This window comes from Talpa occidentalis, unplaced genomic scaffold (assembly GCF_014898055.3).
Source record: "Talpa occidentalis isolate TD23 unplaced genomic scaffold, MPIMG_talOcc4v2.1 talOcc4.13, whole genome shotgun sequence".
In the NCBI taxonomy this organism is placed as follows: domain Eukaryota; kingdom Metazoa; phylum Chordata; class Mammalia; order Eulipotyphla; family Talpidae; genus Talpa; species Talpa occidentalis.
Window position 1 is genome coordinate 62,168,224 of NW_023601322.1, and position 15,819 is coordinate 62,184,042.

Here is a 15,819-nt window from a genome sequence, read left to right on the forward strand (position 1 = left end):
TTATGGAACATAAATTAGTCAGTTCTTTCCCTGTCACAGTGAAGATGATGGTAGGGAAGGACACTTTATATTAGTAAAAGCTATTTATAGAGAAGTAAACATGGTTTTTAGCATGGAAAAGACCAGCGAAGGTTAAACAGCAATTCAACATATTACGGGAGAAAACCAGGAAAAATAAAACAATTTGTGATCAGTTTAGAATATTGAAGTATCTGATCTGGCATACTCAATTTGAGAGTGTTATATTTTAACCTTTTTTTTTTTGTTTTAAAGATTTACTTATTTATACAAGCACTGGGTGCAGTTAGAAGCACGGGAGGGTGAGAGGATTCACCAGAGCCAGAGCGGAGAGCAGAACAGGCAGACTGACGAAATACACTGCTGAGGGGAGCAGCGAGCAGCAGGAGAGGTCTGAGCGCCATGTGGGATCCTCGCCCAGCGGCCGGGGATCGAACCTACGCTGCAGAGGCTGCGGGCAGCTTCGCAACCCTTAACCTCTTACAAATGAGTTTAATGGCAACAAAAATGCTGTTAAACAGATTTAAAGCTAAATATCAAACCACAGCATCATACCTCTACTACATAGTATTAAACAAACCAAAATTACACACTCAACTGCAAACTTGTATGAAGTCTTTAATATCTGATTGTATCCAATATAAAACAAAGATAGAAGTACCAATTGTGCTATGGCAATGTAGTCCACCACAGCCCACTGTTCCTGGTAATTACAACCAGTTCAGAAAAATAGAAAAAAGAAGTATATGAGGACTCTGTAAAGTTCTTAAAAAATAAACAGAAATATGGAAAAGTGCCAAAATTTAGAGAAACTGTAAGAGTACAAATTTCCCATTTTCCTCCCTTAAACCTCTGCCTTAACGGTGGCCGACAGCCATTGAATGGCATGGTGGCGGCAGCAGGGCAGTTAAAACTCCAATACAAGTCAGGTCTTTGTGGCCAGATAATCAAAAGTCAACCACCAACTGCCAAGTCCAAGGTAACCTAGATGTTGAAATTATCAAAGACATCACAGCAGCAATTATAACTTAAATTAAAAAATAAAACTTGAAGTGAATGAAAAGACAGGAGTTCTCCAGTAGAAAAATAGCAAATGTAAAACACTGAAATTTTAAAAAGACAAGTTTTAGAAATGAAAAATACAGTTAAATTAAATTTCATGAATTGGCCTGAGAGCAGAATGTACATGACAGAGGAAACAATGAACCAGAAGAGAGAACAACAGAGATCCCAGCTGAAAAAGAGAGGGGGGAATAAAGAATGAATAGTCTCAGGAACTTATGAAATTAAAGTGCACTGAACCCCAAACAGGATAAACTTCAAGGAAATTAATTATGCTTAGATAGAACATAATCAAGAAAAAAAATCAAAAATAAAGAAAATTTCTTGATAGCAGCTAAGAAAAAAAAATGGCACAAACAGGACAACAAAGTCTAATGCTCAGATATCTTACCAGAAACCACGGAGGAAAGGGTATAGTAGAACAACATTAAAGTTCTGGAAAAAAGAATTGCAAATCCATACCTCTACAGCTAGCAAAAATATCTTTCAGGAATCAGGGTAAGAAAATAGTCTCATATGAAGGAAAACTAAAGGGTTTTTGTTATCTCCAACAGACTTACACTATAAGAAAAATTTTCAGGCTGAAAGGAAACGATACTAAAGGAAAATAAGTGCCTTAAGGAATGAAGGGAAAACAACAAAAATGCAAAATGCAAGATTTTTTTCCTCTTTAAGTTTTTTAAAATGTATATGAAAATACAATATTGCCTAATATGTGTATATATACATCAGTACATATGACAGCTATAATGTAAACATCACTGGGCTGGGGTCTGAAAAGCACATATTTGGTAGCACAGGTTCCACATTTTATGTGAAGTGTACAATGACTCTACATAGTCTATGACAGTAGGTGTGTCTACTATGATCTCTAGACCAACAACTCTAAAGAATGAAAAGAGGTATCACCAAAAAAGCTAACAGATTAATTAAAAGGAATAGCAAAAACATTTTAAAAATTCAACTAAAGATAGTAAAGGAGAAACAGGTAAGACACATAAAACAAATAATACTCTAAATTCAACCACATGAAAAATTTCACTAGAGTTACTAGTCTAGACTTAAACTGAAAAACAAAAATTGACAGAGTGAATTAAAATGTAAGACTACTATAAGCTTTATAAGACACAACATTTACACCTGAAGCCATAGAAAGTTTGATTAAAGTAAATGGGCAGAAAATGGTAAACCATGAAAACATAAAGCTTAAAGGTAGGAATGGTTTTTTAATAACAGATGAAGCGAACTTTCAAGATAAAGAATATTGTAAGAGATAAAGAGGGCCACTTCACAATGATAACAAAGGCAGGAGCACAGAACAATGGCAAAATGTGTATAAGCCTATCAATAGACCCTCAAATCAGATGAGTGTACCAAATTACAGAAATTGGCAATTGCACAATTACAGCATATCACCACCACGCTAAGCAATCGAGAGACCAACCAGAACCCCCAAAACACAATACTAAGATGGACCATATTGCTGAACAATAAAACAAATCTAATGAAGCTGAAAGTATTAAGATCATAGAAAGTATTCTATGACCACATAGCAATTTGGCAATTAAATTAGTAATGGTATATCTAGAAAAAACCCCAAATCTGGACATGAAACAACAGACTCCTAAACATTTGTTAATCATAGACACAATCAAAAAGTAAATAATATGAGCTGAGTGACAAGGGAAACAAAACAACAAAATTTGTAGGATGCTACCTACTAACAGTTCTTAAAAAAGACTAGCGCTTTAAAAGCTTTTATTAGAAAAGAACTAATATTAATGGGCTAAGTGAATTATAAGAAACTAGAAAAAGCAGCATAAAATAATAAACCCAAAGTAAGTGACAGAAAATAACAAAAGGGAAAGCAGACGGGAGACAACCAGGCAAATGTTGGTTTTTTGAGAAGACCAACAAAATAGGTGAAATTCCAGTTACAATGATGAAGAGAGACCAGCACCACCATTCTCTGGAGAGAAAAATGGGTTATCATCGCATATACAGAAATTAAAGGACATTAGAGAATACTATGAACAAAGTAAAAAACTCAGACTATAAAGTAGGCAATGTTCTTGAAAAATACAACTTACCAAAACTGACAGAAGAAAATCTGAAAACTCCTTTTGTTACTAAAAACCTCTCCCTTCCCAAGAAAATCCTGGTCACAGATGGTATTGTTAATCCCACAAGATCTTATGGAAAAAGTGATACTGTCTTACAAACTTTTCCAGTAAAACCAGAGGAGCAGAAATCACCAGTCACCACAGTGCTGTAAGCAACATTACAGCAATTAAAAAGATATCTCAGTGTATAAGAAAAACACAATCACTGTCCATGTCATTTTATGAAACTAGCAGAACCTTTACATAAAACATTACAAAGAAATTAGATGTCAACAGCCAGCATAAATATGGATGCAGGAAATCCTTAATAAAGTATTAGCAAATCAAATCAAATATATAAAAAAGTTAATCTACCTATCACAAAGTTAATCACAGAAATGCAAAGCTTGATGGCATGCAAAAAAAAAATCAATGTAATTCACCATATTAAAAAAATGAAGGAGAAAAACTTTTCACAAATGCAGATTTTATGCTAAAAAAATTAGCAAACATGAATAGTAGGGAATTTCTTCAAATAAATGGAGGCTATCTATGAAAAGCCTACAGCTAATATTGTACCTGATAATAAACAATCAAACCGTCTCCATCTGCTATCAGGAACAAGGAAAGGATGCTCCCTTTCAACTCTTCTATTTAGCACTGCACTGATAATACCAGCAATAAGGAGAGAAAAAGTAATAAAAGGCATTAAAAACCAAAGTATCAGAAATAAAAGCACTCTAACTGCAGAATATTTACAAAGACCCAAATGCCCAAAAATAGATGATTGGATCAAGAAGATGTGGTATATATACACAACGGAATATTATTCAGCAATCAAAAAAGATAAACTCATGCCATTTACAGCAACGTGGATGGAGCTAGAAGGAATTACGCTCAGTGAAATAAGCCAGAAGGAAAAAGAAAAATACTGGATGGGGCCTCCCCGGTGGCGCAGCGGTTGAGCACTGGGTTGTGAAGCTTCCCCCAGCCCCCTAGGAGCCGGTTCGATCCCAGGCTGCTCCGGGGCCACCGGAGGAGGGTCCCACATGGAGTGCAGACCTCTCCTGCCGCCTGCTGCTCCCCTCAGCAGTGTACTTCGGTCCTTCTGCCTGCTCTGCTCCCCGCTCTGGCTCTGGTGAATTCTCTCACCCTCCCGTGCTTCTGACTGTACCCAGTGCTTGTATAAATAAATAAATAAATCTTTAAAAAAAAAAAAAAGAAAAGAAAAATATTGGATGGTTTCACTTATAGCAGGAATATAGGGGAACCAAATAAGACATCAGTGTAAAAAACAGTAAGAGTACAAAACACAACAAAGCAAAAACGCACAATTATAAATCAGAGACATCCTGCAGGGGAGGAGGAGGGAGAGGGATCAGAGGAAGGGAGGGAGGAGCACAGAGGACTAAGGTGATGGCGCACGGGTGAAGGTAACTCTATGGGGACTGCACCTGGGGGGTTGGGGGAAGCAAATATTGTTTAAAAATGAAAAATGATGTAAAAAATTAAAAAAAAAAAAGAAAAAGAAAATCCCAGAGAATCTACAAAATTACAATACATTTAGCAAGGTTCTAGGATATAAAGTTAATACACAAAAATAATTCTATTTTCCTAAAAAGCAACCAACTAGAAAATACAATTTAAAAATAAATCTGCTTTAGCACAAAAAAAAAAATAATATCTAGGACTAAATCTAGCAATACATGGCCATTGATGAGATATTTAAGACCTAAATAAATGGAAAGATAAAGCATGTTAATAAATTGAAAGACACTTGTTAAGATGTGAAATTTCCTTAATTATCTACAGATTCAATGTAATGTCAATCAAATTTCCAGGCCTTTTTTTTTTTTTAAGTGACAGAATGATTCCAAAATTTACATGTAAATACACACACTGTAAATTAATCATGTTAATTTTTTAATAATTAACCTTACCTGATTTCAAATCTTATTAAATTTCAGTAATCAAGACAATGTGGGATTGGCAAACAGACAAATAAATCAAGAGGAAAAAAATAGGGTCCAGAAAAAGACTCGCACAAGGGATTTTTGCAAAAAGTACTAATGGAATTACTGGAAAAAGGAAAGTCTTCTCAAAACAACCCACATGGGGAACACATGAACGTGGATCTTATTTCATACCATCTACAAAAATCAACTCAAAATTGATCATCGACCTACCTGCAAGAAAGTCAATAAAACTGGAAGAAAACATGAAAGAAAACCTTTACAGCCTTTACTTGGGAAGTTTCTTTAAACGCAAAAAAATTACAAAATATGCGTCATCCATAAAATTGAACTCAACAAATGTTAATGTGAGTTGTGAACAAAACTTTTTTTAAGGTTTTTAAGCTGATCACTTTATTGTATAAGATTATTCTGTATTAGAATAAAACTGCTATTTATAAAATGCAAAAGAATTTAGAAAAGGAAAAAATTGACAAATTGAACCTAAATTAAAAATTTTTGCTCTTTGAAAGAATGTTAAACATGAGAAAGCAAGTCACAGACCAATGGAAAAATATTCACAGAAATAAATGAGAAAAAGGACTTCTGCATTCAGAATATTTAAAAGAACTCTTATACCTCAATACATGAAAAACAACCCAACATAATGTAGGCAAAATATATGAACACAGACTTTTACAATGTATGAACAACAACTATACATCAGAGAAACAAAGTAAAACATCCACTAGAATGGCTAAAATTCTCCAAAACTGAGCATACCAAATGTTAGTAAGAATGGTGAGCAACTGGGATTCTCATACACTGCAAATGGGGATTTCAAAATGCTAGGACTGCTTTGGAAAACTTTTGAGCATATATACTAAATAATTAATCCATTCAGCTTCCAGTTATTTACCCAAGGTAAACAAAAACATATGCCCACACAAAGAACTGGACAAAGATGTTCATAGCAGTTGTACTTACAAAAACAGAAACAAAAAAAAGGGACCAAAATATCAATATATTGGTATACATTAAATATATTAGTATACTGATATATTGATATGAATTTATCAGTATATTCAACCAGTGTCACTAAGTGAAAGAAATTACCAAGTCAATTACAAAAGGCCATATTATTATACAACTCCATCTATATTGACTATCTAAAACAAATAAATATAGACAGAAAGTAGACCAGCAGTTGACTAAGACCAAGGGAGTTGATGGGAAATGACTGCAAGTATGGGGTTTCTTTGGGAGATAACGAAAATGTTCTAAAAATGACTATAGTGAGGGCCTTCCTGGTGGCGCAAGGGGTTAAGACGCAACCTATGAAGCTGTCTGCAGCCACTGCAGCACAAATTAGATCCCTGGCCAGGGAGCTACCCACATGGCACAACAGACCTCTCCCCACTCGCCCCCTGCTGCTCTCAGCAGTGTGTTTCCAGTCAAGCTGCCTATTCTGTTCCCCACTCTATCTATGGTGAATCCTCTCACCCCCTACACTTCTGGCCTGTACCCCAGTTCTTGTATGCATAAATAAATAAATCTTTATATAGCGAATGTTGCACAACTCTGTGACTATATAAAAATCATTACATTGTATACGTCAAATGAATGAACTACAGTATGTGTTTTATCTCAATAAAGTTATATTTTTAAAAAGCAGCTCAACCAAAAAAAGCACATAATTCATGATTCTTAATATAAAATTCTATGAAATGCTAAGTAATCTATAAAAACAGAAAGCAGGGAGATCATTGTAGAAGGGGACAGAGGGAGACAGACTACAAAGAGATTCAAAGTTGGGGGGTACTAAATATGCTTATTTGAATGTGGTAATAAACTTCTAATATATGCAGCTGTATGGCAAATGTACCTCAAAAACAATAAAAAATGAGAGACTATATTATATAGTGTTAAACCAAAATCTTTTGAGGAAATGAACCAAACACCTTTTCTTATGGAATAAGAGAACTAAGGCTTAACGATCCTAGAGAACACAAAATGCTTCTGTTTTGACGTCTCTTTACATTAATTTTAAAAGCAGAAGTTGGAGGAGGGAAGTATTACACATTTTCATTCAACTATACAGTGCACAATTCTCTTCAAGAATTTCCATTAGAACCATCCTAAGACACGTATGCCATCTTGTTAGATGTTTACAGGGCAAAAAACTAAGCCTATATCTAAAAGATTGTATGAGTTATAGTAAACAATAGCAACCATTTTAAAATGGAGGTGCTATTATTCTGGCTTCAAAATACAAGTTTGCTTATATAATGCTAACAGTACTAGTGGTAAATGCAGAGTTAGAAGTTGTCAAGACACTTAAGAATTAACTAAAACAACTTTGAACAAAGGGCCTCCCGGTGGCGCAGCGGTTGAGCGCTGGGTTGTGAAGCTGCCCACAGCCTCTGCAGCGCCAGTTCGATACCCGGCTCCCGGGCGAGGGTCCCACATGGCGCACAGACCTCTCCTGCCGCCCGCTGCTCCCCTCAGCAGTGTACTTTGATCCTTCTGCCTGTTCTGTTCCCCGCTTTGGCTCTGGTGAATTCTCTCACCCTCCCGCGCTTCTGACTGTACTCAGTGCTTGTATAAATAAATAAATCTTTAAAAAAAAAAAAAAAAAAAACTTTGGACAAAGAAATTTTTGTCACAAAACTACCCTATGCTAATAACATGTATGGTAGAGTAACTTAAGGGAGAGGCATAGTGATACCTGCAACTTTCAATGCATCAAAAAGACTGACTGACAGATGCATTTAGGGATGGGCAGATAAGTGAAATAACAAACATGATAAAATAACTACAGATGGTCAATCTAGGTGTTTCTATAAAGAATTTTTCAAGGTTTCCATTTTTACATAAAATATTCAGAGTAAAAAAAATATGAAAAAATAAAGAACTATAAAAACATAGGGCTAAATAAGTAAATAAAAACAAAGACCCTGTGCCAGCCCAATAAACCATAAGCGACTAAATGTTCATAGATAAATTGTCCTAAGTTAAAACCCAACAAAGACTATAAACATGACATGGCAAATACAGGCAACTCTCACACTGCACTTTGTACAAAACTAAAAATAACTGCTAGCTAAAACTATATGATGCAATCTTAGTAAGCAATGGAAAAAATTACAATTGATCGGTAGCCTTTTAAAATCTGTCAAAACAATAAAAATTCTCTTAGACCCACAAACAAAACTTTACCTATCTTAGAGATGTGCAATGAACACAAAAATGCTTCTAACTCTGGCTTCTTTTTACGAATTTTTTAAAAACAATCAAACTAGTGCCATGAAAAATCAGGAAATAAGAGTCCCAACATAGGAGAAAAAGCAACCGTATGCTTTATATTCACTTAAATCTAGTGAATACAGCAAACTTGGGCTTACTTGGGGTCCCAACAAAGAGAACAGGTGCAGGGTTTCTCTCTGGGCCGGGGGAGCAACAACAAAGCAACAGACCCAGGAAGAGAAAAGTACGCAACAATGTGTGTGCACCTAATCTCAGCTGCTCTGCAGAAGCACCAGCCCTGGTACCCCCTCACAATTACCTCTCCGCTCCAACAAGATGAAAGAATCCATCTCCAACCAGGAGAAACTTGCTAAACTGCAGGCCAAGCACGCCTTGATGGAAAAGGTACTGTTCACAGAAAGAAAGTAGCTCACAGAACAATTACAGCATATATGATAAAAAACTTCAGTTCTCCTTAAAGAAGTTAGGGGTAGGGCCTCCCCGGTGGCGCAGCGGTTGAGCGCTGGGTTGCAAAGCTGCCCGCGGCCTCTGCAGCGCCAGTTCGATCCCCGGCTGCTCCCAGGCCACTGGAGGAGGGTCCCACATGGCGCGCAGACCTCTCCTGCCGCCCGCTGCTCCCCTCAGCAGTGTACTTCGGTCCTTCTGCCTGCTCTGCTCCCCGCTCTGGCTCTGGTGAATTCTCTCGCCCTCCTGCGCTTCTGACTGTACCCAGTGCATGTATAAACAAAAACGAACGAACAAATAAATAAATAAATAAAGCATGCCTCTATTAAAAAAAAAAAAAAAGAAGTTAGGGGTAAACAGTATCTCCGGAGTTGAGGAGGTGAATGTATTCACCCATCAAGGAACAGTGATATACTTTAACAACCCGAAAGCTCAGGCATCTCTGGCAGCAAACACTTTCAAGTAGCATGTTGGTCATGCTGAAACAAAGCAGCTGCCAGAGTACTGTCCAGCATCTTAAGTCAGCTCGGTGCAGTCTTTAAAGAGACTGGCTGAAGTTCTGCCCAAACAATCTGTGGGTAGAAAAGCACCACTTGCTACCGGAGAGGGGAGAGGGTGGTGATGATGCCATCATCTTGTTAGATGTTTATAGGGGGAAAAAAACTAAGCCTATATCTAAAAGATTGTATGAGTTGCAGACCTTGTGGAGAATTCTGATGAGGCTTCCAAGAATAAAGCAAACTAAATTGAGTCGACTTCTGAAGAAGTTACTGGGAGCTGCTATTTATAGTATCACCATGTTTTATAAAATTTTGTTCATGGATCTGGTAATAGATCTCTAACAATTTTAAGCTTGAGTCCCTTTGGACACTGTAGCTCTTTACAGTTTTTGCTCACACACAAGTCATTCTTTGCAAGCTGAAGCAGCCTGGGAATACTGTTTGAAAGTTAATAAAATTCTTTGCCTAGTGAAAGAAAAGAACAGAAAAGTCAAGGATACATGGCTGTTTTGAAGGAAAGACACAATGACCCTTCACGGGAGCATCAAGACTACAGCTGGATGGACACAGAAAAGCTTCATAAAGATACTATGCCAGTAAAGTGGCAAACTAAGTTCACAAAACCAGAATCCAGTCCCAACGAGGCAACCGAGGAAAATAAGAGGGGGCTCAACAGCCAGAGAAGGGAATTAGGTAGAACTTGAAAGCATGATTTTTCAAACTAACGTTCTGAAGAGAACCGAGCACATGATAACTTCTACCAGTTTTAACTAAACAGTTTGAAGATCAATTAGAAAATGAGTCACAAAAGTATACAATACTGTGGATACAAATTCTAAAAGTTAAAGGTTTGGAGAATAATAAACCCAAGAGATCTGACCTGTAAATTAAAGTATTCCAGAAAATGAAAAATTAGATGAAGAGAATTAAGCAAATTCCAAAAGAAAATTTCAATAATTCGAGGACAGACCCAAGTCTGAAAATGAATGAGGTCCACAAAGCTCAGACTGGGGGAGTTCAGAGCTGGTGATGGATTTTCATGTACAATATTCAATCAGAGAAAACCACAATCTAAATGCAGTCTCTTCATACAGATGCGATTACATAAAGTTCTTAGAACTTTGACTCTGTAATCAATATTTTACACAATTGCTTTTTTAAATGAGCTTATGCATCAAGTCAGTGGAGTAACTATAGAAAACAGCTATTTCAAAGGCCAATAATTTGAATACATCCCTAGTACAATATAGCCTAAACATGAAAGTTAACTGGGAAAAAAAGTTTAAGCTATTTTTAGTAACCACACTTTAGAGACAGCATTGATATTATTACTCTACAACTTATATGTGAGAAAAGTAGTAACTGTTGCTTCTACCAGGAAACAAGATTTTCAACAGGAAAGGACATAATGAATTTAGACAGATGAAGTTCGGTAAAAATCTTACAGACCTGAAATGCAAGTGAAATCATGACATATCTTTAAATGCATATATCTTCCATCTGTGTCTACCAAAGCGGTCTAAAATCATGACTAATTCACAGTAGTAACAACTAAACCTAGATCCCACGCAGTGGCCTAAAAATGCCACTTCCTACAAGAAGAAATTAGGGCTGTTGGAGAAATGCCTGAATCTAGGTCTGAGATCCAAAATATACAAGATAAACTAGAACATCGTCATAGAAAAAAGTGAAAACTGAACATCAATAAGGATAGTAAGTGAAAGAAACAAAAAAATTTAAATCTGTGAATCTGTAATACTCAAGCCAACTCATTCTAAAAATAGTAAATTCTTCTTTTCATATATAATAATCAATATTGGAAGGCAAAAAATCTCTATTCCAGTTAATACATGAAAAATGATAGGAATACATTTTCACCACTTTCAACCTTTAATAATTTATGAATCAGCACCAGGTTTTAGAACCTCAGCACTATTGACATTTTGGTCCAGAAAATTAATTCTTGTAGGGAGCTGACCTGTGAATGGTAGGACACTGTGAGCATTCCTGGCCGCTTCCAATAGATGCTATTAACATCTCTCAAGTTAACCAAAAACATCTCTAGATATTGCCAAACATCTTCTGCGGGTGGAGGAGTGAGGGCAAAACAACTGCTGGTTGAAAACCACTGATCTGGGCCATAATAATCAGCAAAGAATGCTAATGTCACGAAAACAGACAACTGCACGCATCCTAAGAGAAAGGCATGTCATCACTTATGAACTCATCTTGCCAAAAAGGTCAAATCTGAATTTGATCATATCTATCTACATGCTAATTTATAGGAAATTTAGGAATGGAGGACACTATTTAACGTACCTCAATGATGTAGTAATAAAATCTAGACCGTGGGGCCTCCCTGGTGGCGCAGGCAGTTGAGCACAGCACGGTGAAGCTGTTGGCAGCCTCTGCAGTGCAGGTTTGATCCTGGCCAGCCCCAGGAGATACCCACATGGCGTGGCAGACCTCTCTTGTATCATCTGCTGCTCCCCTCAGCAGTGTATTTCAGTCTGCCTGTTCTGTTCCCCGTTTTGTCTCTGGTGAATCCTCTCACCCTCCTGCACATCTGGGCCTGTACCCCAGTTCTTGCATAAATAAATCTTAAGAGCAAGGAAAACAATCTGGAGGGGAATCTACAGATTATAAGACTTAAAAAACAAGCCAACTCATTGCAACGTGTAGCGTGCACATATTTTTCTTTGAATGAGTCGAAACTGCTACAGGAGAGGAAGCACTGATGTGAGGAAAGGAAAGGGAAACCCCCCAAAAAAACAAAAGAGAAAAAGTGGGCTATTCAACACTTAGATGAACAAGCATGATCTTACAGAGTTCTATAAACATAACCACTTATGTGGATATAGGCACATCTAGATACAAAAGTAAGTCTTAAAAATATTACAAAATAAAAAGTAGATTCAGGATCTCACATAATTATGAGCAACAAACATTAATGAAGAGTCCCAAGAAGGGAGGAAGAAACTGTAACAACTGAGTTTTGGGTCTGAATGCTCCCATTACAATGAGTAAGAACCAAAGTATTCAGTAAAAAAGACATGTATTTGATGTATACTTCTTTAAATCTAAAAATAAATCCTGAAATAATCAGGTATGGCTAAATCAGTCAATCAAGAAACCCAGTAAGGCCAAGTACATACCATGGAGTACCAGGAATAGGTGTAGTGGCTACTGGCTTTGCCTTCTGGGCAGCCTTTTCTTCTTCAGTCATCTCCTCTTCTTTGGGTTCCTATGGGAAATATTACTACTGTTTTAATTAATATCACAAACTATACCTGAATATTCCAAAAACTCAAATACCTCAAAGTACGACTGAAACAAGGTCCAGCCCTAGCACAGGAGGAAGATATTCCTGAATAGGAATTTCAAAGAAAGTTTTAAATCCTTGCCCCTTGCCAGAGCCAAATTCTCCCATAACAGAAGCCAGTAGCAGCAGATGGTATCAGACTCACTAACCATCTGGTTAGGAAAAGAAATGGGGAACTACTACAACACAGAAAATTTGAGACCTCTCCATTTAAGGTTTTTTTGGGGTTTTTTGCTTTCTTAATAATACAAAAATGAATACCATCAGCCCTCAGTGAATAAAGTAGGCTGCCAAAAAGCAAGGTTCTTTTAATGTTTTACAAAAATCAATCCACGCCAGGACACAACAGGAGAGGACAGATTACATATAATGAACATTGCCCAAATACGAAGTTGTACTTATAATTTTAACATATACCACTATGCAAGTCAAGAGGATGGAGATCAGGTCTAAGCTCTGGTGTAAGGCCCTCTCTTTCAAGGGCTTCTCCTGGTGGCGCAGCAGTTGAGCGCTGGGCTGTGAGGCTGCCCACAGCCTCTGCAGCGCCGGTTCATGCCCTGGCCACCGGCAAGGGTCCCACCAAAAAAAAAAAAAAAAAAGGAATCTAATGACACTGCCAAAGAAAAAACATAATTGGAAACTTCAAAGGCTCCTAAAATCTCAGATTCGTAGCACTTAACTAAAATCTTATCAAATGTATGTTCCATTACAAGTAACCTATACCCAACAATCAATACTGGTTTCCAGGTAAGCGGGATGTAGCCTTTTACCTCCTTTATTTCCTTTATTGGTTCTTCTTTAGGATCCTCCTCTTCTGTCTCCATTGGCAGAGGCTCTTCAGAAGGTTCTTTAATTGGCTCTTTAATCTTCTCCTCTAATTTTTCTATTAAAAAGTTAAAATACTATCACTTAATGATTTTGATGCCATTTTCCAAGAACTTTCAGAGACTGTGAGTTAAGGGTATTCCATTTCTGATTATTAAACACAAAGATAAAATGTTCTCCTCTGTAATATCATTACTCTGAATATAATGAATACTTCAAATACCTTGCTATATCAATTGGGAAACTGTCACTAAAGAATTCCTGACTTGAGAGGAACATCAAGTCTCTCAGTTTATTCATACATCATTTGTAATAATCATTCACTTTTGCTGAAATATACAGATGCCGAGATACTTAATAACAGAAAAGACCTTATATTACAGAAAAATTAAGAGTCTGCTTTATCCAAGACACCAAGGGCCTAATTTTTTTCTCCAGAAGACAGACAACATAAACATTCCTTGCTGATCAGCACCAGATGCAAGGATAACAATAATCAGATAAAGAATAATAATACAATTCCTGACAATATTTGTAATAAATATTTAAATATACATGTATAATTTAATTTCTCCAGATGAAAAAAATGAACATGTAAGAACTGACTTTTAAAACAAATAATTTTAACATTTTCAATTTATTAATACAGTAGAAATAAATAATCCAATAACTGTGTAATTAGAAAATCCCTCAAACATGTTAAAAGGGCATTAACTCTAAATTTCAAATAGCATTCCATGTATAATATCATAGTTCATCCATGTCCCACCAAGTCATTAAAATAACTATACCTTTTTCCTTTAGCTCTTGGGGTTTTTCCCAGGTTGATTCTAATGTTCTGTTATTATAGTAATAAGTCTTCCCATCTGCTGTTTTATATTCAGTCCACTCAGAAACTGCTGTTGCTCCAGCTAAGGTAGCAGGTGAAGCTGTAATAGCAACCTGGGGATGTATCATAGGTACGATAGGAGGGGCCATTCCTGGCAATACACCTAAAAGAAGAATAATAAAAAGTCAGAGCAAAGTATCAAATTGTTATACAAATAAAACTTTAAAATATTAGCTAAATCTTTCTGTTAAATATTAATAAATGAGTCAGTTGGAATAAAAAAAATTCATAAAATGTGATTTAATTACTTAAATCTATTTCCCTGTTTTAGATCTAGTGACTAAATTCAATCAGATTCAAAAATTCAACCCAAGAAGTACCTTAAGAATAATTAGAAATTTGGGCCATTCCTAAATGGAACCTTAACATAAAAATTATTTAAAATATTATGTTCTCTACTTAAATATTTTCATTTAAGATAATTTCTCAAATCTAATGAAATCTGGTAAGCGTATTTCTTGAGGAAAAAATTATTTTCTAGTTCTAAAAGAATATGAATACAACTCTCAGTTTTTAAGTAATAACTGAGTTTATCAAATCTACTAACATTAAGTGACTAAAAATCCCTGTATCCCCTCCTTCTCAGTTGAATCTTTTCCTAAAAGAAAGCAAAGTTTCTATTTTTTTAAAAGACAATCCAGTATTTCTATTTTATGCAAGATAGATAAGCTGATATTATGTAATTAGGGATACATAAATCAAAATTGGGAGGAAAAAAAAGGATCCTCGAATTCTGTACTACAATTTAAGTGTGGGGTAATTATCTACCAAAACTTTAAAAAGTAAATTTATACTATACACACAAATATTCACACACATATATTCACTAGCATGCAAGCATAATCACATCACTTTACACATGGAAATGATTTTTTTATATTTAACTTAAAAACACATCAAAAAATAAAATTAAATGTTATGAATATGAGAATGAAGTTGTTTACACTTATTACAAAAATTAAGATATAAAGTGATCTGACCTTATTTGCTTTTGTGAACCAAAGAAGCTAATACTACAGGCAATTGGGAAAATTAAGTGTTGGCCAAATATGACAACTGCATTTATATTGCTCATTGAAAAGAAAAATATAAAAAAATCCACTCACTTGGGCAAAAATAAATAAATAAAAGGATAAACAACAACATTCACTACCATGCCAACTTACAGACAAAACAAACTAAGATGGTTTTAAAAATTACCGGTCTTGGTGGTAGCGACTGTCTTTACATACGGGCAGCTGACTATTTGCATCATTGCTACACCTGTAAAATGGATAAGCAAGCATACGTTGGAAAGCTGCCATTGTATGTCAGCTACCACTGGGATTCAGGGGAGTAATTTACCACTACAATATAGAGTGCTATTTCCAATGAAAAAGACCAAGAATGGAGTAAAATTTCTCTTCGACATTTTGTGGGAAGTAATGCCAATCCAAAC

General features: G+C 35.9%; 1 protein-coding gene across 5 annotated transcripts in view; it reads right to left on the reverse strand.

The window, feature by feature from the left end:
• Positions 1-15,819, reverse strand: part of TCERG1 (transcription elongation regulator 1) — a 62,162-nt gene that overhangs the window by 27,675 nt on the left and 18,668 nt on the right. For 3 of the 5 annotated variants that reach the window (XR_008551416.1, XM_037509004.1, XM_037509003.1), the window contains exons 6-9: positions 15,582-15,644; positions 14,284-14,484; positions 13,438-13,550; positions 12,501-12,589 (exon numbers count right to left, since the gene is read on the reverse strand). Coding sequence is in view for 4 of the 5 variants with exons in the window: in XM_037509004.1 (XP_037364901.1) it covers positions 12,501-12,589; positions 13,438-13,550; positions 14,284-14,484; positions 15,582-15,644 (466 nt within the window). In the remaining variant the exon portion in view is untranslated. The remainder of the gene's footprint in view (positions 1-12,500; positions 12,590-13,437; positions 13,551-14,283; positions 14,485-15,581; positions 15,645-15,819) is intronic. The other 2 variants (XM_037509006.1, XM_037509005.1) reach the window with 1 other exon arrangement.